Source organism: Thunnus thynnus, chromosome 23 (assembly GCF_963924715.1).
Source record: "Thunnus thynnus chromosome 23, fThuThy2.1, whole genome shotgun sequence".
Taxonomy (NCBI): Eukaryota; Metazoa; Chordata; class Actinopteri; order Scombriformes; family Scombridae; genus Thunnus; species Thunnus thynnus.
This window is the reverse complement of record NC_089539.1, coordinates 20503597-20526126: the sequence shown is the minus strand read 5'-3', so window position 1 is coordinate 20526126 and position 22530 is coordinate 20503597. Positions and strand designations below refer to the sequence as shown.

Here is a 22530-nt window from a genome sequence, read left to right as displayed (position 1 = left end):
GATTACCGACACGTGTGCCATCATAACCTGATAACCAGTATTAAAGGTAAAGAGATATTGAAACCAGTTACACAGACCAGTACTGCAAGAGCTCCGTCTGCTCTCTGCAATCAATTACTGAGAGAAAAGTGAAAAAAATCTTTAATTATTTAAACTTTGAGTACAATTTTCTAATAAGTCACCTTTTATAAAAGGTTTATAAGCTGCAACTAGCTTTGTTAATGGTTAAAATATAATATTATGTATATTTTTTATAATAAAATATAATAAATTAATGGCTAATACATTATTTACTATACTTTACATATTAGTTATAAGCTTTTAAAATAATAACTTTTGTGTAGCTGGGTGAAAATTTTTGGTGACTGTTGAGTCATTAATGGTCAAGTCATTGATTAAAAGGTTTCTCACTTTCTAATAAGCCGACAAGTCTGAAGTTATTAAGTCGTTAATAAAGACTAATAAACATCAATTCTGCAGTTATTTATTTTAATAAGTCATAATAAAAAGTCTCAAGTTGCCCAGTGGCAAAAGTTAGTGAGTCATCTGCTATTATAAAAGCCAATAAGTCATTAATAACTGTTTCTTTCAATAACCTAAATCTGCAGTTGAACATTTTAATAAATTGTTAATAAGCAAACTTTGGTCAAGATGCTCTGCAGCAGTTTTCCAGAAGGTCAAAGGTCAAACTCTCTACTAGAGGAAACCTCGTCATGAATTAACAAGACAAAGCCACTATATATGCAGCCATAACCTGGAAACCCAAACATCTTTGTTATTAATTTATAATAGATCAATAAAGCATCAGTAAAAGATTTATTAACTATTAATAAACCAATTATTTATGCTAGGTAAACTCTCTACAAAGGGTGTCTTATCAGAAAACACTTGTATCAGAATCAGATTTAGTCCAAATATTTGTGCACGGTATAAAATGTCACACAAATGGAGGCGCTGGGACGATGAATCTACATATAATACATCCTCACAGATGTTTACAGACATTAACGTAGTGGAAACAAAAAGCGGAGAAAAAGAAGCAAGTTTCTAAAACACAAATCCAGTTTCAGTTTCAGGCGTCTCACAGGTTTTTGAATATGAGGCTGAAAGTGTGACAGTCCCCAAAGTATCTCTATGAAAAAAACATTCAGCATCTTCTTGAACTTTGTAGATAATATCGGGGAGTTTCATTTTTAATTTTAAACCTTGTTATCCTAGTTGGTGGTTCAGTGCTTTCCTCATTTGCATCTTGAAGGACAGAATAGTTTTCATTCTTCTCAGTTTCCCAGCTGGTCTTAAATTCTCCTGAAATCCTGTTTCTCTACTTTTTTTTTTTTAGATATTTCCCCGCTTTCTGGCCCTCTGGTCAAATTCCTAAAACACTCTGAGATAATAAAAAAAGCACAATATTTGCATATTTGAACCTCAGTTGCTGTAGTGACGCTGTTTTAGCATTGTTAGCATTCATGACTGAAGCCGGCAGATCTCAGTGCTGCAGCTGTAAGCCAAGGTACAGCAAGTACCCGCTGGAATGCTAACAATGTGTGCAAGCTGTTTCAACACTTAGCTGAAGTACATGTGTAGAAACTTGATCTGCACAGCAGCAGTAGCAACAGCAGCGGCAGGGATTCCTTCATTCAGTGGCTCTAAATAATATCTTTGATAACTTGTCAATGAATTCACCCGCACAGAAATAACAGGATTTGAGCGTAGGATTTCAGTGTAGACAGCTAATAACAACAACGTTTTAGCCTTTATTTTGACCTATTATTAAAATCTTTTTAACGCCAAAATGGTTCAAAAAATTACAAGGATTTTGTTTTTTTTCCTACTGTCAATTGTTTGTTGCCATGCTAGCAACTCAAAGACGCTGTGATGCTCATTACAGACCAAAAAAAAAAAACTTGTTTGATGGAAAAATTATGATCAACTTTTTAGATTTTTAACACTCGTAGGACAAAGGTGTCAGTTAAAAGGGTTTATCTTCTGTATGGTGGCCATTTTAGGACATCTCAGACTCAGCCTGTCAGGCTCAGCTCTACATTGTCAGACGTGGCTCAGTTTTTCATACGTGTATTGATGATTGCTAACATTAGCATGTTAGCACAGCATGCTTAAGCTTAGCATATTAGCGTGCTATGTTGGTATTAAATGTAAACTACAGCTGAGGCTTGTTAATTTTCTCTGCATTGCCGGACATGTGGAAACGGTTACCATATGGTGGCGCAAAATAAAAAGATAATAGCCTCTAAATTCTTGTATTTTTCCAGCACGTATAATGTTATATATGGGCAGCATGTGCCCATGGCGCATGCTCACTAGAGACTTCCACCTGCTGAGACAGCTAACTTCCGACTTAGCTCTCTGGCTAGCTTGAATGGGGATAAAACAATTCAATCATGCAGATCTTCTAGACTTTTGAAATGTGATTGGACTGAATGGATCCGATTCTGATAGTGAAACGAGTCATTTAGTGGGGGTTGTGACGCTCAAAAAAATGTATCCGCTGATCTACAGATGTCTCTTTCACAAATTAAGTCTGTGGGAAAAGGCTTTATGGACTAGTGTGCATCACGTGACTTTGTAATTACACGGTTTGGCCAGTGTGTAAAATTTGCTTCAAAGCCCGGCACGCTTCCATTATCCAGTTCTCTTTATACATCCATGACGACGGCGGTATGTGTGTAATATGTTCGGCTTTTCCTGGTGGCCCCTGATTGGTTGACAACACAAGCCAATTGGATCTGGGGTGGAACATTTTATTGTGCGATTATCTGCCCAATTGCTGCTTCCATATTAGATAACATTTACCCCCTGAAGGCAGGCAAAACATTGTGGTACTGTGGTCACAACTGTAAAGTGAAAGCAATTGCTAAGTGGCCATTAGCCTAGCCGCTAGCCACCAGCACCTGGCTCTCTGCTACATTGTGCAGTGCATGCTCACGGCCAAAATAAGCAGAGCTACCTGGACCGTAGCCCCATCTAGTGGAAAAGTCATCCCACGCCACTGATAGCTGCTAGTGTGGATAAAAACTGTTAATGTTCATTCAGTGATAACTACGATAGGAACGATAAACCCAACAAACGTTGTGCTGTGAGACGCCAATAAAAATCTTTTTAAAACAACGAAAGCTGAGACCGTGAGATGTTAGCCAGGCCTTAGCGGAGCCAAAACCGTGCATGAGATAATAATGATAGTTAACAGGACATTATATCACTGTGGAGGCACTTATCACCCACCGTAACAGCATTGAGGCTTGAGGCTGGTACGCTGTCTTAGCTGTGGCACTGATATTGCTTGTGTCAGGAAAACAAGACAAATCACAAGCCTTGGAGGGTTTCTGCTATCTGGGTCTTATCTGGGGGGAAAACCAGCCCAGCGCTAAGGCTACATGTCTGGATTGTGTTGGAGTGCTTACAGAACGCAGCTTTAGTGTGACAACATGTTTTTTTTCTAACAAATATCTTACAGTCGCTGGCAATAAACAAGCAAGAAAGTTCATGGAGCGCCACATGCTTAGGTTTCCCTTCTCTCTCCCAACATACAGACACACAAACACACATCTGTCTTATTGGCATAATTTGTTCCATAATGTGTGATCTCACACATTGACTCTCCCTTGAAGAACTGAGGCTCGGCCTAAATGACCTCGCTTCACAAAAATGTCTTCAGTCTGAGAGAGACTCTGACTGGTTCTCACAAGGATGAGACTACAACACACACACACACACACACACACACACACACACACACACACACACACACTGACCCACAATCTGGATCCGCTGACGAAGGATGTGATGATTCACCAAGGAAAAGCTGGACAATAATGGAAAGAAGAGAAACAGCAAAGGATCTCCTGCATGTTTTCAGCTACCAAAGAAAACCTGAAACGATTAAGGCTGCAACAAATGAGTATTTTCGTAGATTAATTGATTAATTGTCTTTGTAAAGAAGTCAATTTTAATCTGTTTTACTTTTATATTGTTTTTATGTTTATTTTTATGTTGTTTTTATTGATACATTTTGGTAATCAGCCTAGTTTAATTAGGACAGGAGGATTGTAATTTCCAAACTCTGATGGATGAATAAATTGAACCTTTGGCTATAAAATGGTGAAAAGTGCCATTGACAAATTTCTTAAAGCCCAAGACGAGCTCTTCAAATTACAAACAGTCCAAAACGCCAAAACAGTGAATACTGTGCAAAATGCAAAAGACAATCTGAAGCACTGACCTAAGCACCTTTTGGTTTTATTTACTTATTCTTTGATCAGATAGTAGTTTATCTGGATTTGGACTCCATTTTATTTAGACTAAGTTCAGGCACAGCTGTATAAACTCCATGTTTGAGTCTCATGAAAAGAGGATTTCTATTAAATGCTTATACTTTGCAAAGTAAGACATTGAAAAGGGAATTGTTTTGGTATTGGCACGGAAATTTGGTTAAATTAGTCACTCAAGAGATCTTTGCATTTTGGAGAGTTAATTGGCCATAATAAACAATCGACAACATCCCATTGGGTTCTGGGAAATTCTGATAAGCACTTTTCACTATTTTCTGACATTTTATGGAACAATCAATCGACTTATCTAAGAGATAATCCATAGATCAATCAATAATGAGAATGATTGTTAGTTGCAGCACTTAACCAAACCTATTCCTGGTGAGCATTAAGGTGGAGACTTCACCCTCCCAACCCTCAGGGCAGACTTCTTTTCTCTGAGACGGGTCAAAGGACACAAAGACTAATCAGATACTTTGGTTGGAGGTGTAACTCAGGAGGGAATTTCTCCAAAAGAAGCCACATCTGTCTTGGATGCAAGTTGTTTGATTACTGGGCTTCAACAGTACTTCGTTAGCCATGGAGGATATTAAGAATGGTGTTAAAATTGTCACGTTTAAACCTCCTGTATGAACAAAAATATCAGCATCTGCTTTGATATTATAGCATCTTTTAAATCTTTTCTCAAACAAAAACTGTGTCAGGGGTGGAGCGATGGTTAACAGATGTAAACAACAGGATGTGAGAGAGGAAAACAGTAGGCGTGACATCCAGCGGGGCCGCTAGTGTTTACTCTCCACCCACAGGCGAGGACAGGAATCATCATGCATAAACACACAAAGTCTGAGTGTTACCAAAGGAGGATGAAAGAAAATCAAAGCAGATAGATTACAAAACCCTGTTTCCAAACATAAATGTCCACTTCCTGTTTAACACTGCAGCCCTAAATCTCTTTCCGCTCTCTTTAATGTTTCATGTTTGAAGAGAAAAAGGCCTAAATGTGAGAATTTATGCTCAGGCACGACAGGAAAATGTTTTTATAATAGGAGACATATTGAGAACGGAAAACATCCCGAGTCAAAGTTCAAAACTATGAGTCAGTTGTTATCTGAGAGCTGCTATGATATGTGAGTGCACATGTGTATGTGTGTGCACGTGTGTGTGTGTGTGAATTAGTAATATGGAGGCGGGTGAACAGAAAGATATAGAGGAAAAAAGACGACCAGACCCACAAGATGACAAATGGAAAAAACGTCTCTTTGTCTCCCTCGGGGTCCCCCTTTATGTAAAAATCTCCCTCCCCGCTGTCTCCCAAAGCTTCCCAAAAGTTCCAAATTCTACCTCCAACACACACACAGACGGTAACACATACTTTCCAGTCTTGCTCTGTCATATTGACCAATCGTGGAGTACAACCCCCACTCTCTTCCCCCACACACACAAACACACTGACCCTCCAGATGTTACTCAATGACTTCAGCAGAGTTACACTCATAGAGGCGACAACAATATAACAGCTTGCTGGTTGATATTATTAAATAAAGATCATTGTAGGTCCATTATTCAGGGATGTGTTTGCATTTTTTATTATTTCCCCTTATTTCCCTTAAATAGATTCATTTAATAGTAGTTAAGTGTTACATGTACCTTGATAACAATAAATGGTTGTGATTATAACCTTTTTTATACATCAATACATCATAACTCCTTACTTGTGCTGCTAGCTTCTCATGTTTAATAGAGTTGTGAAGTAGATCCAGAAGTCAAACTACGATACATTTTTCTTTCAGACAGTGTTGCGTGACTCACACTTCGGCATGAAACGCTCCCGGTTAAATCATCAGTACAAAAGTGTGTTAAACACAGCTTGTCTTCATGTCTCTAATCATCTGTGTACGCTCGTTAGAAACTGGGTCAAAACACACGCGTGCATAACTTTTTCCATCAATCCACCGTAACACTGACCAGTGATCGAGTACCACTCTACACGCACACACACACACACATAGAGAGCCAGCTGTTTCTCAACTACTGAACTCCCTCACCCATCTCCAGTTTTGCCAACTCTCCTTTTGTATTTCTAAGATTTTCTGCTTCCAACATAAAGTTCTCCTCTTCTTCTTTTCCTCTGAACTCTCTCGTGTTTAAATCACTTCAATTCGAGTGTCTGTAAATCACTTCAGGGCAGTTCCGTCTGAAAGTGAGAAGATTTGGAGATTTATTGGAAGCTAAGCTCGTTTATCAGTCTGCTCATTTGTGTTTTATTGTGTTTGTCTGGCTGTTTGTTGTAGGATTATCCCCAAAATCATTTGTCTGCTAAGACTTAGATCTCAGTTTCAGCTAACGAGTCCTCCCTCCACCTCCTGCTAGATGCTGGTAAAATCTGGGTCAGTGCCTCTCTGGCTGGGCACCTCCAGTGAGCTTTTTAATCTTCGGAAAAGGCAAACACTCCAGGAAACTTGTTTGGGCGCGCCGCTGATCTTAATTCCTCTGTTAAAGCGCAGCTTTCTGAGACTGATGCTTGCCAAGTACAAGCACGCTTGAATGTCAAGACACACACACACACACACGTTGAACTTGGCACGGGTGAATGGGTTTGCTTCATTTCTCTCCAAATGAAAAGGTTCATGCAAGAGGAAGGTGTGATAGATGGTTGGCCTTTTAGAGGAATCCAAAGAGACAAGTGCAGCTGATGTAGTTTTGTAGGTCGACACCATTACTGATATGTCATTTGATATTTATATGACATTTTAAAGCTGCTACTTGAGGCAATGTTTTTGTATCTTCAACACCTGGCTGCTCCTGGAAGCCGTCGTTACTCACTGTTACCGGCTCGCTGATACAGAAAATAGCCCAGACATCAGATTTCCCTCGTCTGTTTTACTAACACAGTATTCCCACATTTCAGTTTGCTTGTGATAGATTCAACATCAACACCATCAATCACCGATACGGTCCTGTCACTACTCGATGATGTCAGAGTTTAGCCTGCAGTAAATAACGCCAACAGTGATGTTTGCGATCCAACCTAAACAACGATACAGTATCCCGAGCAGCCAACGAAGCTCGGCAGCCAGCGGTTGGCCACATCGTGCACGTCTGGTCTGGTAGACACAGGAGTTTCATCCATGTTGGAACGAGCAATACCTCAAGATTTATGTCCAGTGTCACCACAGGAAGTAGAGCCACCCTTATGGATCGAAGTGGAAATAAGGGTATGAAGGCGGAAGACTGCAGTTCACGTTCCATCACAGACTTGCAACTAACGTGATGATCTTTCCCGAACTTTGATCAAGTGTTTTAGTTGCAAGAGTTTTGCAGAATCAAGCAATATTGACGTTCTTGTCTGGCGAAATGATCACAGCCAGACTTGTCATGAATAATATATCACAAACTACACTTTCAACTCCAATTCCAACGGTTGAGACTTGCTCAAAGCTGTGCTGTGTGTTGCTAAGCGTAGCTGATTCTCATCCCGAACTGGCCCATGTTTGCACCCTAAAATCCCTGCAACATCTGGCTGCTACATACGGGCCAGAGACGGCTCAAGTTCTCACATTCAGCCTCAATCAACCCAACTTATCTGGTTACTTGGAGTAACAGCCTGTGTTATCACCAGCTGCTAGAGCTCTAAAATTTATCAACGCTGAATATATCTGTGGTAAAAAGAAAAGGACAGGATATGGGAATTCCTCAATGTCAAGGGAAAAGAAGCAGCTGGAGACTCCGTGTGTATACAAGAAGGAGTTTACATTTTCCGAAGTCTAACAAATGATGAGTCAAGTGGGGCACAGATGGGATTAGAAATGACTAAAGTGGGTGGAAAACAGACGAACACATAAAAAAAGAAAAGATTTTAATATGAGGTGAAGACTTATAATTTGGGCTGCAACTAACAATTATTTTCATTATCAATTAATCTACCAATTATTTTCTCAATTAATCGTTTGGTCGATAAAATGTCAGAAAAATGTGGAAAACGCCCACCACAAGTACCAAGAGTCCAAAGTTACATTTTAAAATATCTTCTTGTGTCCAAATCCCACAAATATTCATTTTACGATCAAAGAAGACTAAAGAAACCAGAAAGTATACACATTTAAGAACATGAAACGCTTTGCTTTTTGCCATATTTACTTGAAAAATGACAATTGATCAATTATCACAATGATTCTTGTTGGCGACACCATTTAATTTACATAATTTAATACAAAAAGGACCAGACGAATATAGACTGTGTTGAACATACAATAATTTAAGGCTTTAGGAGGACACCTACATGTTCTGTTTGTGCTGTCACCATGACAACCTAGACAACCACGTCAACCACATCAACCACGACAACATTCCCCTGAAAGTCACCAGTTAAGGCGATCAGTGGTTAAACTGAAATCGGTGTTTCGGGTTAACCAGTGACTGTGTTAACTGGAAACTTTCAGCTGAAGGCTCCTAAAAGCCTTATCAATTTTACTTTAATCAATCAAATCAATGTGTTTATTGTCTACGCCAAACATTTACGTGAGTTAAACAGTGCTCAGCAAGAAGCATTCACCTCGTAACGTTTCTTATAATGTGTGAAACAACAAAAACTCTGAATAACATAATAACTACTGCAAACTTAAGTTCAGAAGTTTGAACAAACTTCTTAGAAACAGAAAGAAACGACAGGATACTTTAAAAAGAGTGAAACTAAAAGTGTTCAAACACCGCACTGCTGGTTTCCACTGAGGAGCAGCAGAGATACTAAACACTAGTTGATGTCTCACTTCTACATCTGGACACCACAAACTGACAAAAAACGTACAAACGAGGAAGGAGTTTTTATTTCCTCCCTGTGAATTTTATTTCATTTTTTTCCCGAGCCTTGTGGTCCCTTTCACGTCGTTGGGCCCGGGGCTTGAGCATTAAAACAGCGTTGATGCTGATTTCTCCTGGGAGGGACAAATTCCTGGATGGGTGGGCCTGGCCCCCCAGAGTCCCACCATAATGCCGGATCACAAGTGGATGCGTTGTGATCTGATAACTCAAACCACTTGCTGAGGTGGTTTGGGACACATTTGACCACATATCTTTTGCAGTGTAAACACTAATGCGTCCTGATGCGTCCCCGACAAGGACGTAACAGGAAAATACGTCATCAATGCAGGACATGGTGGTTGTTTTGTTGCCAACGCACCAACGCCAAACGCCTTTGTCCTGCCAATCTCAACAGTTGGAATAACCCGTACGTGTATATTAGTTCTTGAAACATTTTTGTTTTCTTAGCTAGCCTGTGCAAAACAAATCTGGCGCTAGACAGTAATGAAATCTGAGCTGGACTCATTGGAGACACATGATAAACAAAGGTGTGAACGGTGAAGTGTCTCGGATCACTGAAACGCATTTTAAAACCAAGTGTAAACAGTCTCTTGACGTGTTGTATTGTTGGAAAAAAGTTAAATTAAGACACCTAGTGGGATTCTATGTAAGAACATCTAAAAAAAAGTAAGGAGGTTAAATAAAAAATAGAGCAGGAAAGTGGAAAATGGAAGAAAAAGGAGTCGGTTTGGAGAGCAAAAGAAAGACGGATTAAGCCACATTTCACACAAATAGAAGAGTACAGTAGAGCGACAGTTTAGCAGGAGGAACAGAGGAGTTTCTGGCATTTTGGACAGGAGCTGACTCGTCCTCTCTCAGCTCACCCTGGCGCAGTGACAGACGACGAGGAGGAGGAGGAAGATGAGGAGGAGGAAGGCTGGAAGGAGGGGTGAAAGGTTAACCAGACAGCGGATGAAGAGGTTCTGTCCTCAGCAGGTCTTGATCGTACTACTCCGAGCAGCAACACAGGATATGAGCTGCAGATCCATAAAGGGAACATCAAAGTTGAGTCTGTCTCGCAGCTTATGCACCTTACTGTTTAATAAGCAGTTTAAAGGCTTTAAACACTTTGATGTTTAATACCCGAAACACTGGAGCTCATGCAGAAAGTCTGACAAAAACTACAAACTAAGTAGAATTCTGCTGATTCTACAACTTTTAAGTCTATAACACGGATTTTATTTAGATTTCCTCTCCAAAAAACAAGCCAAACTTTAAACAGAAGCTCGAAAATTCAACCTTAGTATCTTTTGAAATTGCAAATATATTGAAAGAAAAGCAGTGAGAGGGCAGAAAGTAGTGGTAAAAGGTCATGCAGAAGAAAGAAAGAGCAGTAATTTAGCAGCAATCCTACAACATAAAACTGCTTCTAGGCTCATTTTAGGACTGAGAGGGATATTAAACCCACACCCTGCTAACCACACACACACTAACATTTAAAACCTTTTATGGTGCCTTTAAGCAAAACAGAGGGGGCAGATGAGGGACAGACAAATAAAGAATGAAAGAGGAGAAAAGAGAGAAGGGTAAAGGAAGAGACAGACAGACAGAAATACAGACAGACGGGTAAATTTAGCTTCTCCTCAGAGAACGAAGGCTCCTGTGGATTTTCCATAATGATCCCTCACACACTGATTACTACCTTCGCCTCGCTCTCAAATGGCTGCCTGCAGAAAACTGAGAAGTCTCAGTCCACTTTCAAAGTCAGGGGAGAAGTTGCATCAGATTCGAAATGCAGAAAGAAAAAAGAAAAAACGTGTCCTTCACGTCCATGTGCGCACCAGCTGTAGTCTACTGTCACTTTTTAAAGCCAAAGGATTTAAAGTCCGCAAGGTGGCTCCGATTAAGACGACACTGACACAATGAGGTACATGAGCTGCCAAATATTAAACATTTCTATCAGGATCTTATTTGCATCAGGGTGGAAAACTTTCAGTAGAAGCCTTTGCTTTGAGCCCCATATGTAAAATTTGATCAAAATGCCACATTGGATTAAATTTAGTTTAAAGCGGACATGTTTTTTTAATGATTTTCTGTTATTTTTATACCGTTATGATGTTGGATGTCTATGTTAAACATGGTGAAACTTCCAAAACTTGTAAAAATCCTCCCTTTAAGTCAAAACCCAGGGCTTCAGCTTGCTCTGAATGCTTTGTTTAGTTACCTCTACTTCCTCCTCGTGATGACGTCAGATTGTCTTTGTTGCTAAGGTTGTGTCACAGGTTTTTCACGTTGCATGTTTTGGATCGGATTCAAGCTCGAACATGTATGGATATATTTAAGAAGTTTCCATTTTGAGAAGTAAAATCCAACAAACTATTGTTTGTTTACGTAGCTTCCAGGAAGCTACCGGAAGCTGACCAATCAGAACAGAGTGGGCTCATTTAGAGGGGCGTCTTAAAGAGACAGGAACTAAAACGGCCTGTTTCAGACAGAGGCTTAACTGAGGGGCTGCATAAAGGGCCTGAATAAGATGAATAAGTGGTTTTTTGAACTGTAAATCATGCAAAGATATTCCAGTAGAGCCCAAAAATAAAAATATAGACTTGGAAATGTGCACGATACGTCTTCTTTAAGGTCTCTTTACAGTAGCTGCATATCAGGCAAATTTTAGCCAGTAACCAGAATTCAGAAACACAATTTGGTGTTAGACAGACACAAGTCCATGTGAATTGTGCTGTGCAGCTGCTGCCACATGAAAACTGTACTACTCTTACTCTTACTCTTACATTTTACTGTAGTTTTTGCATATCACGACTCTAAATTTAACTGGGAATTTGCATGGTCCACTAGGAGGCAATTACACGACTCCCATTCATAGCACAGTGCAAGATTTTCCTAGAGAAGCCTTTGCTGTCCAGTTGAAGCAAAGTTTTTCTCTTAATTTCTGACTAAAAATTCTCTTTAACAGTTTTCTACAAGCAGCAACACTATCAAAGAAGCTTTTTATGAACTCTCTGTATGATATGTCTATCTTAAAGAGTAAAACGTGACAGTCAACTCCTCCTGAAGGTAAACACACAACAACCTGAAGATCCGGCACCACACCTGCAGTAATAACACTGATTGTCTTTAGCGAACGCTCCAGCTGAGTTACAGATACGGAGGCTGGTCAGGTTGTAATGAGCAAAACTGGAACTTGTGCCACACTGTAAAATATACACACACGAAGGAGACGTTTGACCTTTGATTGGCAATAAAATGTGACTGGTTGTGAAATCATGTCGTCATTTATTCAATCTTAATCTCCTGATGTCCTGAATGACCCGTCTCTCTCCTTGCAGACTGACACTCATGTTACACAGCAGACACACGGACCATTCAGAGAGAGAGAGAGAGACAGAGACAGAGCGAGGCCTCCAGCGAGCAGGATGCCCTGCCTGGACGGAGAACAGGCGCTGCACTGTGAGCACATGGAGCAAGCTGTTTACTCTTGACTCTGTGTGGTGTGTGTCTGTGTGTGTGTGTGTGTGTGTTTGCTCACGCATCTCTATCCTGAGTGTGTTTTGAGATGTCAAAGCCGTCATTTATATTCATAAAAGTGCAAGATTACAGCTGGTGTTAAGATTTATAGACAGAGGTGACTCTTTTATCTGCAGGTAAGCTGTGTGTTATGTAAGCAGGCACACAGTTGGAAATTCCTGGACCATGTGCAGAGCAAATATACTCCTTTCCTCCACATGTCTGTCTCTTCTTCTCACCGCAAGTGCAGCCAGTACACCATGTGCTGAGCACCACGCCAGTTTTAAAAAGCTATGTGCAAGTATGAACTAGAGTTAAGAATGAACTTAAGTTTAAAGCCCCTCTCTCTGAACTGTCTGACATGATCTCAGTGTCATTTTTTCCCCCTCTCTCTCTGTCAGCAACCGAGCTTTGTCTTTTGTTGACCGCTAACATTTCACCCCCTGTGTGATTCTTATATGCTGCTATAACAGCCTCCGCTCTTCTACTTTCAGGCTTTCCACCAGATTTTGGAACCTGGCTGCAGGGATTTGCTCCCCATTCATGTCACAAGAGCGTTAGTGAGGTCGGTCACTGATGTTGGGCGATAAGGTCTGGCTCACAGTTGCTGTTCCACCTCATCGCAAATGTGTTGAATGGGGTTGAGGTCAGTGCTCTGTGCGGGCCAGTCGAGCTCTTCCACGCCAAACTGGGAAACTCATTTCTTTTATGAACCTCGCTTTGGGGACAGTGAGTCTACACTTATGGTTCCTCTAACTAACCGGGTTACTTAAGTGTAGGTAAACAAACCTAATATCATGTTGAAAGAGGAAACTGTTGCAACAAAATTGGAAGGAAACTACTGTTTAAAATATTACTGTATGCTGTAGCATTAAAGGGGACATAACATGCTTTTTGTGATGTTCTGACATTTTTATACTGTTATGATGTCAGATGTTTATGTTAAACATAGTCAAAGTTTGAAAACTTGAGGGCTTCAGCCTGGTTGCTGGACACTGAGGCGAGCAGGCAGGATCATGGCTGACCCCTCCCACCCCAGACATAAACTTTTTCCAACACTCTCCCCCTCCCGGCAAGAGGCTGAGGTCTATCTTGACCAAAACCTCAGGCCACGAGAGCAGTTTCTTCCCAGCTTGATCAACAAGGCCCGGGACCCCCCGGGGACACGGACTCTATCTCACTCAGAGTCACTACCCACCTCTATAAGCAGATAATCTGCATATGATGGAGGATCTGTAGGCAGCGGGACAAGATTTCGGTTCATGTCAACAAACAGCGTTCTGTAGTCTTGGTTGCTAAGGTTGTTCAATAGTTTGTCCACTCGCATATTTCGGGTCGTATTTTGGGCTCGAACATATACGGATGTATTTGACAAGTTTATATTTCTAGTAAAGTACGAGAAAAAGATATCTGACTGCTATTGTTTGTTTACGTAGCCTTCTGAGCCACTAGAAACTGACCAATCAGAACAGAGTGGGCTCATCAGGAGGGGGGGTCTTAAAGAGACAGGAGCTAAAACGGCCTGTTTGAGACAGAGGCTGAACTGAGGGGCTGCATAAAGGACCAGTAGAAGATAAATAAGGAGTTTTTATCTGTAAATCATGCAAAGATATTCCGGTAGAGCCCCAGAATATAAATATAGAGCTGGCTTTTGATTTGCAGGAAGCATTTTTACATACATTCAACTCAAGTTTTGGAACTTTGACCATGTTAAACACAGACGTCCGACATTATAACAGTATATCAATAACAAAAAATCACATAAAAGCATGTTATGCCTTTAAGATTGATGGATTATCTATCTACAATAGATGCAGATAATAACAACAAGGCAATCCAAGTTTCCTTTCTCAACTGTACATCTATCACACCTATAACCACATCCTGGTGTGAACATCAAGAATTTATAAGAACACAGCTGGGTTAAATCATTATCATATCAGCATGAGAGCAAAACACTTCAACCTTCCCACATAAACTCAACAAACAACTGAGTGTAATAATGAATATTCAAGATTTTAACTCCATAAGAAACACTGCTGTCCATGTTTTGACACAATTTGAATTCCTGCTACTAATATTTACTAAACCGAAATTATGAAAATCATTACCAATCTGTATTTAACTGTTAACCTTTTAACATTCACTGGGTCACCGGCAACCTGCTTAAGCCAGTTGTAAGCAGCTTAGCATCACACGGTAATGAGTAAAAGCAACTGGCACAATTTGGCCACTTGAAGATGTTTTGAAGAGGTTTGGTGACACCAGTGACACCACAGACTAAAAACTCCGTAGATCTGATAAGGTTTGGTCTAGAGGTCTGGAATTTTATACAGGTGTGGTTGACAAGCCGTAACAGATATGTGGTGATTTGCATAGTTCTGGCATAAAGTGTGTCCTAGTTATTGTTATTTAAATATGACTCATTATAGACGAGGACCAAAAAAACTTTTTTGAACTGATGTAGTTTGGGTTGTGTTTTAGCCACATGCTAAACCAGCACATTTCCAGAAAGTAGGAGATGTTACCTTTCAAATGAAGCTTAATATCTGCATTTTGGGCTCACAGTTCTTCTGTTTTCCAAGCTTTTCCATTTGGGTATGCCAAATAGGCAAAAATTCCCCAAAAATAGTGGATGTTAAGAGGCTAATTATTTACATTTGATAAACTTTATTATAGTCTGTTTGGTTCTTAAAGGAAAATTGCAGAAGAGACAAAAATATTTTTGATTTTGACTTGATTGAAGTCCCCACACCCCACCAAATATCACACAGACGAGACCAAAATATGACATCACAGCGACGTCAATACAGATCTTTTTTTGTCATGGGCGAGCAGAGAAGAAAGAAAGAAAGCAGGGCTCCACCTTCATACATGCAATGTTATTATTATAAACCTGAGAAACTTGATTATGATCAAAGCTTTTACACAACAGAGACACAGAAAGAAAGACAGAAAGAAAGAGAGACAGAGAGATGGGAGGAGTGACCTCTCACTGATGAGCGAAGCAGACTCTGCGTTGAGGATCCCACACATGCTTCCAGCTGAGAGGGTTTACATTGTTGTGAGGAATCCCATGTCAACAAACCCACAGGGGGGGGAGAAAGAGACCCGACCCAGAGGGGGCACAGCCGGGGACAAAGACTCCAGTCTGTTTCTGATGCTGCCAGAGATTCAAACACTACGGTCTTGTTGGTTTTTACATTCATGCATACCCCACCCTCACACACACACACACACACACACACACACACACACGCACACACACATACTATTCATGCTTTACTATATATAGAATATTCACTGAACTGACAAAAGCATCTTCTACTAAACACAACCTGGCCTTTATGTGTTGAGTGTGTGTGGGAGGCCAGTGGCTTTACATTTGACACAGATCAACTTTTCTACCATAGCACCCCCCCTTCCTCCTCCTGCAAAAAAAAAGTCTGAAATAAAGTTTCTTTCAGTAGGAACTGAACAGAAAAATGTCCAAGCAATCAAAATACTGCAGTATAAGTCTCCATAATGATACATGCAAAGCTGCAACGATTAGTGCATCATCACAAAACAACTATTTTGATAACAGACTAATCATTTTGGTCATTTTTTAAGCAGAAACATTTGCTGGTTGCAGCTTCTCAGATATGAAGATTTGAGCTTTTCTGCATCACACATGATAGAAGACGTCACCATGACCCCTTAAACATTATAGCATTTAGCATTTCACTATTTTCTTATATTTTATAGACAAAAAAAATCAACAACATTTAAATAATTGTTAGTTGCAGCCCTCCTTCCATTTATTAGTATACTTAAGTTTTAACCAAATGCAACAAAAAAATAAACAACTTTTCAGGACATTTTCCCACCAGACGACTTTACAGTTATTTGGTTTGCTGTTGTTCTAATATATTAGAGCATAAAACCTAACTGGTTAGATTTAGTGGAAAATTAAATAATAAAAAGGTCTGCTGTCTGGTACTAAAGCTGCTGTGTCAGCATTTTATATTAAGGCTGTAACTAACCATTGTCAGTTATCCAAACGTTGAGTCTATGAAAAGTCCACAATTAATGAAAAATGTCTGTCAAATGTTGTGAGAACCAAAGAGTTTTGTTTTTCAGCTTCAAATGAAATGCAGATCTGGATTTACTGAGAATATTTTTACTTGTTTAAACAACTGAAATGAATCAAATATCAAAACTGTAGCTGGTTCATTGGTATCAAACGTTGCCATTTCAATCACTAAAGCAGAATAATCCAGTTCTATACAGTCTTATATGGAGGAGACGGAGCTGACTGGCAACAGATCATGTTTGAAAGTATTTCAGGTGATAAAACACCGGCTTAAAAGTTGAAAACTCAGTTTCTACTTTAAGATTTTAGTTTGGAAAACTTCCACTGAGAATCAAATAAACCCAGGAGCTTGAAGAAGGACCAATCAGCAACAAGGATGCACACAAATCCCCCACAAATCCACAAACCAGTTCACTATAGATGTTTTTGACCTCAGCTGTGACCTCTGTTCAATGTAGAGATGTTGTAGTTATGAAATGAAGCATGATTTATTCACTTGTGTGGGTTTTTTTGTGCATTTTATGGATGTTTTTCTGTCTTTATTCTCCTCACTTAACATACAAAAGTTGACCAACAGGTCTATCTCCGTAAAACTTCCTGTAATTCTTCCAGTAACCCAAAAGTCTCCCGTGCCAGACGACGGCAGAGCAGCAGCTGGAGCTCACTGGTCTGGCCATGTCTGCTGGTATTTGACAGGAATTGTAGCCTCAGGACTTGTTTAAAGGTCCTAGATTCGCAGCTTTAAAGCCCTCTGAAGCTTTAACAACACAAGTCTTTACCTGTCCGCAGGTTTCCCTCAAAGAGCCAAATGCCAAAGTGCGTGTATGTGTGTGTGTGTGTGTGTGTGTGTGTGTGTTTTGTCTCAGGCTCAGAAGGCCTCTACGGTGTCTGATTCCCATCCTGCGAGGCAGCTGGATTTTTCCCTGTAAACCCAGTCGCTCCTCCCATCGTCTAGTCTCACAAACACACACACACACACACACACACAGGAGATATGCACACACAGTCTCTGTCTCACACACTCTCTTCTTGGCCTGCTGTGTTACCCAGAAAACCATATGGCTGGAGTGCACACTTCCAAGTTACATAACTGAAGGCGAGAGGCCATTTGAAAGCAGGGTTCGTCTTACTGAGAGGAGATGCTGCGTGTGTGCAAAAGAGAAACGTTTCCTCATGACTGGAAGCTAATATTTGACACTTGGAATTTAAATTTTCAGACTTCAAAACTTCCCCAGTGTTAAACAATATCTAAGGTCTTATCTGGTAAAACTTTGTCCCATTAACATCAGATTCTGATGTAGAATTTTGCTGCATAATTGTGCTGTAAAATAATAGTGAGACCGAAGGAGTCACATCATCAAAATTTTAAGTTAGGACGCTCCTAATTTAGCCGCAAGATTCCCACTTTCTCAGGAATCAGTAAAAACAAACCTAACTTCTATGCATTGAAATAATTTTATCTGAAAGGTGAGATGCACTTTTTGCCATAAATCTACTTTTCTACATGGAAAAGTAGAAAAGTCTTTCTTCGATTTGAGCTCCAGAGCTCAACCACCGTCCACCAAGTTGAGCTTTTAGTGAGCTAAAAAAAAGGTTTTCTGTTTTGGCCACAGAGATCGGCCTCATGAAGTGTTTTCATACGCCATATCCCAGATTTTGATTGGAATAAAATTAAATATTAAATAACTTTAATTTTGTGTGTAACCCACCAGTTGCTATTGGCTCATTACCCGATGCTGGTTACTCATCAGTTCGGTATCAACAGCATCATTACTAATGTTTTAATTGTTATTCAAAGCTGCCATCTTTCTCTGGGTTTCCTGGTCTTCAACAGAAAAGTTGAATATTTTAATTTGAGCTGTCATACGGGTCAATTTGTCAGATTCAAGATGGAAATCACAGCTGTGCAAAGTGAGATATCCTCCAAAGAAACACTGTCTGTAAGTGCATATTACAACAAGGTTGCTTTTCTCTGTATTTGATGTGCATCTTGTCCTGTGCATGCTTTACAAACGTGCACATTTGACAGAAAGGGTGACATAATCAAATTGATGTTGGGGGGGGTGAGAGTGGGAGAAACCCCTGAGGGACCCTGAACCACTCCCAGGATTACAGATAAATGTGTGTTTTAAGGGCCCAAAATGAGCTTTTGTCAGGTGGAAACTGAATATCGAGCACCATTACTAATCAATAAAAGGATATTTGGAAGAGAAGCTCTGTTACTACTCGTGAAAAAGTTTCCTTCATGCAGAGTCATTGTTCTCAAACTTGGCTTTTGTGATTGAGAAACTGTCAATGAAGAAAGGATCAAATAAGGATAAAATATACTTCCTCATGTACAATGAGATAGCTGAGTTACAACCACAACTATGACCACCACAGGGGAAATAATCAACATGAGAAACATGTGTAAATGTCGTCTAACCTCATGAAAATACTTCCTGTAAAGTTGTTTTCTTTTGGCCTTAAAGATAAACAAACTACTGTTGAAACAATCAGCCAAATAATCAATTAACACACAAGTAATTGACAACCATTTGGGCCATTTATCCAGCAAAAATGCCAAATATTCTCTGTCCCCAGCTCAGCAAATGTACTTTTATGCGCCTTTATAAGACCAAAAAATGTAATTAAGTTGAATGTAAGGTTATTTAAAGCAATCAGCTTGAGCCTTTTCACTTTTTTCTGATATTTTATAGCCTAAATGATGGAAAAATGTATCTTTAATTACTTAGTTACTGTATGTGCTCATATCCTTAAATATTGTTTGTATTATGAGCCATTTTTGCTTTAAATAAATAGCAGAAGAGGACAGAAGAGAAGAGAAATAGTCTCTAACTTGCAGCTCATACCTGCTGCATCCTGGACCCCAAGGTTCAACTAGTGAATGGAGAGCAGGGCACACACACATTTAACAGATTATAGATTCCCCCCCCCCCCCCCCCCTCTTCTGTCTCTTAATGCCTCATCAAACTCAGATAAAATGTGATTATTTCCACCTGAGAAGCTGCAGAGCCAATCACCTGGCGCTTATCGATCAGTCGCACATTCTGGCACTCTTCACCCCTCCATCCCTCCCTCCTGCAACATCACTGTCTTTTCATATATACATATATTTATAAAGCCATCCTAAATAAGCTACCATTGCACTCATCATCACTTTTAAGAAATATGGGTTACTGTACTGTGCTCACAAGAATGCATTACCTCAAATGTCCCATTTATGAATACAGAACTAGGAAAAACTGCATATGCTTCTCATAGGTGGAAGAAGCTACAAAGCTCACAAATATTTCACCCTAAAACATTTAAAGTTGCTGTTAAACAATGTTTTATATAATAAATACTCCTATTTTTCTTATTATGTTTGTTTTATCACTGTGTAATATATGTTTTTATGCATTAGATTGTTGATTTTTACACTTTTTGTTGCCGTATCTTTGGGTTTTCCACTGTTGGTTGGACTAAACAACACATTTGAAGACTCTAAAAGTACCTTAAATTGTACTTAAGTTGAGTAAATGTAGGCGACTTACTTTCCACCAATGGTAATGCTATCTATCTATCTATCTATCTATCTATCTATCTATCTATAATCGCTGATCGATAACTTACATTAGTGTAGAGCACACAGTCGATCTCTCCGGCCTCAGACAGCTCGCTGAGGTTCCTGTCCCAGTGTAAAAACGGTTCACTACTATCCAGGATCTCCATGTTTTCCTCCACACCGGACTCACTGAGGGTTTTTCTTCTTCTCCTCCAGCTGAAGCAGCGAAACACAGCAGGAGTTTTGTTGCAATGCAGACAGACTGGAAACCAAACTCAAGCTCCAACTCCGAGGAGGGGTTGGGGGGTGGGGACGAAGAAAAAGTTCAACTTGTTGTTGTGTGTGAAGGGAAATAAATAAAAGACAGACACACACACACACTGAGGGATGGATGTGTGTTAAATGTGAGAGCTGCAGCAGTCGGATTCAGACTGAGCGCTGCTGCTGCTGCTGCTGCTGCTGTTGTTGTTGATCATCTCCTCTTCGGCTCAGGCTCCGCAAGCACTTTTCACCAGCCTCTCTTTGCTCTTCTTTCCTCCTCCTCCTCCTCCTCCTCCTCCTCCTCTTCCTCGCAGCCCAGACACAGAGGAATGTGTGGGCGGAGTCACAGACCTAGAAATAGAGGAGTAATATTGAAAACTAATTAAAGAAATCGAAGAAATTAATGAAAACACAAGATAACTTTAAGTAAAATGTAGCTTAAGACACTGTAAATGAGATGTCAGTTGTAAACTATGGAGTGATTCATAACTTCCAGCTGTTTTTGACATTAATGTCAATGCACTTTAAGTGACTAGTTTCCGGTCATGACTTTCAAAATAAAGCTCTCCTTTCTCACTGCTTCTCAAAGTTTTTCACATCAAAGACCCCAAACTGACACAGATTAGACCACAGACCCTCTTCTGATAAGATTTCAGCTTTTAGATGTTTTATTACAGAAAGAAAGCCATGACCAAGATACTCATACAGTCTGTCATTGTGTTATTTATTGAAGGAATTATAGTGAAAATAAATTCCCCTTTTTTGACGGAGACCAGCATGAACAAGTCCTTCAAGTGTTGAGAAAAGTTAAAATTTGAACATCTGTAATTCAGTGACAACCAGGTTAAATTCAGGTGATATGATAAAAAGCTCCAGAACAGCCACTCAATGGACCTTGTGGTAGGATTGTTTTGTCAGTCGTAAAATTGATAAATTAAGTAAAAATCTAAAAATTGTAACCATCTTTATAATTAATCATAAAATGTATTTTACATCAGTAAGTAAATATGCAGGGTCAAAAGATGAGTGTTGTTGTGAGTTAATTATTTTTAACTTTCTGTTGTCTTTTAATAATTTGATGTAATTTAATGAATAAAATCTAGTTTCTAGGGTGCATATTTAAATATGAAACTTTCTTTACAACAGAAGAACTTTTAATAATTGTTCAGTCATCATAATTGTGTTATTTTGTGTGTTTGTTCCTTACTACTGTTAAGACCCTCTCTGCCCAGTCTGCCTGTGGTTTGATTTTGTGTGGCTGCTATCTGTGTTGTTTCTGCAGTGTCATCAGCAATACTGGCAACACCTGAGGCTCTGTGTGCCGGTGCTCTCCTCCTTGACACACCTTTTGGCTTTTGGGTCGACATTTGACTTGCTTTTTGTACATCATACAACACTACATCCATATACTGTTCCACTCATCTACACTACTGATTTCACTGACTACACGTGTCATTGTTAGGTTAGGTTTTTCCTCCTTGAATCTGATTTGTTTGGGGCCCTTCTGATGCAAGGTTTGGTTTGGTAGATGCATTTTGGAGAGGAAAACTGGTTTGGTTGTTGTTTCAGTAAGGGGAGTTTGGTCCTGCAGTTACTCATGTGTTGTGAGTGGGCAGGTGTGAGCTATCAGCAGTGATTGCATGGTCCTCTAGTGTGGTAAGTTTGACTTTTGTGGAGTTTCCCCTGTGTAGGTATTGCAACGTGGTCCATTTGGGCTCGTTGGTTTGATTTTTTTTTAGTTTATTTTTGTGTGGTGTGCGGTCAGAGTAGTTGTCTCAGGGACACATCCAGAGCTGTCAGGTGAGTAACCAGCTTGCTGGGGACTTAACCGGGCTACTGGGTTGATTGTTTAAATGGCCCACCGCTAATCTGCATGAAGACTAGGGGCAGTGAGATAAGTTTGGGATAGACAGTCTAGATAGAGGGGGACTTCCACATTGGTTTGGGGACATTGTTGTTGTCCCTTTTTGTGCACTAGATGACCTTGGCAACACTGTCTGTTGGTTCAGTTGTTTGTTTTGGGGTTTTTTTTGTTCTGTGGG

At 39.9% G+C, this 22530-nt stretch overlaps 1 protein-coding gene across 2 annotated transcripts in view; it reads right to left on the bottom strand.

The window, feature by feature from the left end:
- The window catches only part of creb3l2 (cAMP responsive element binding protein 3-like 2), a 40432-nt gene extending 19537 nt beyond the window's left edge, over positions 1 to 20895 (bottom strand). For both annotated transcript variants that reach the window (XM_067582199.1, XM_067582200.1), the window contains exon 1: positions 20296 to 20895. In XM_067582199.1, coding sequence (XP_067438300.1) covers positions 20296 to 20394 — 99 coding nt within the window. In that variant the 5' untranslated portion in view covers positions 20395 to 20895. The remainder of the gene's footprint in view (positions 1 to 20295) is intronic.
- Between the last annotated feature and the right edge of the window lie 1635 nt (positions 20896 to 22530).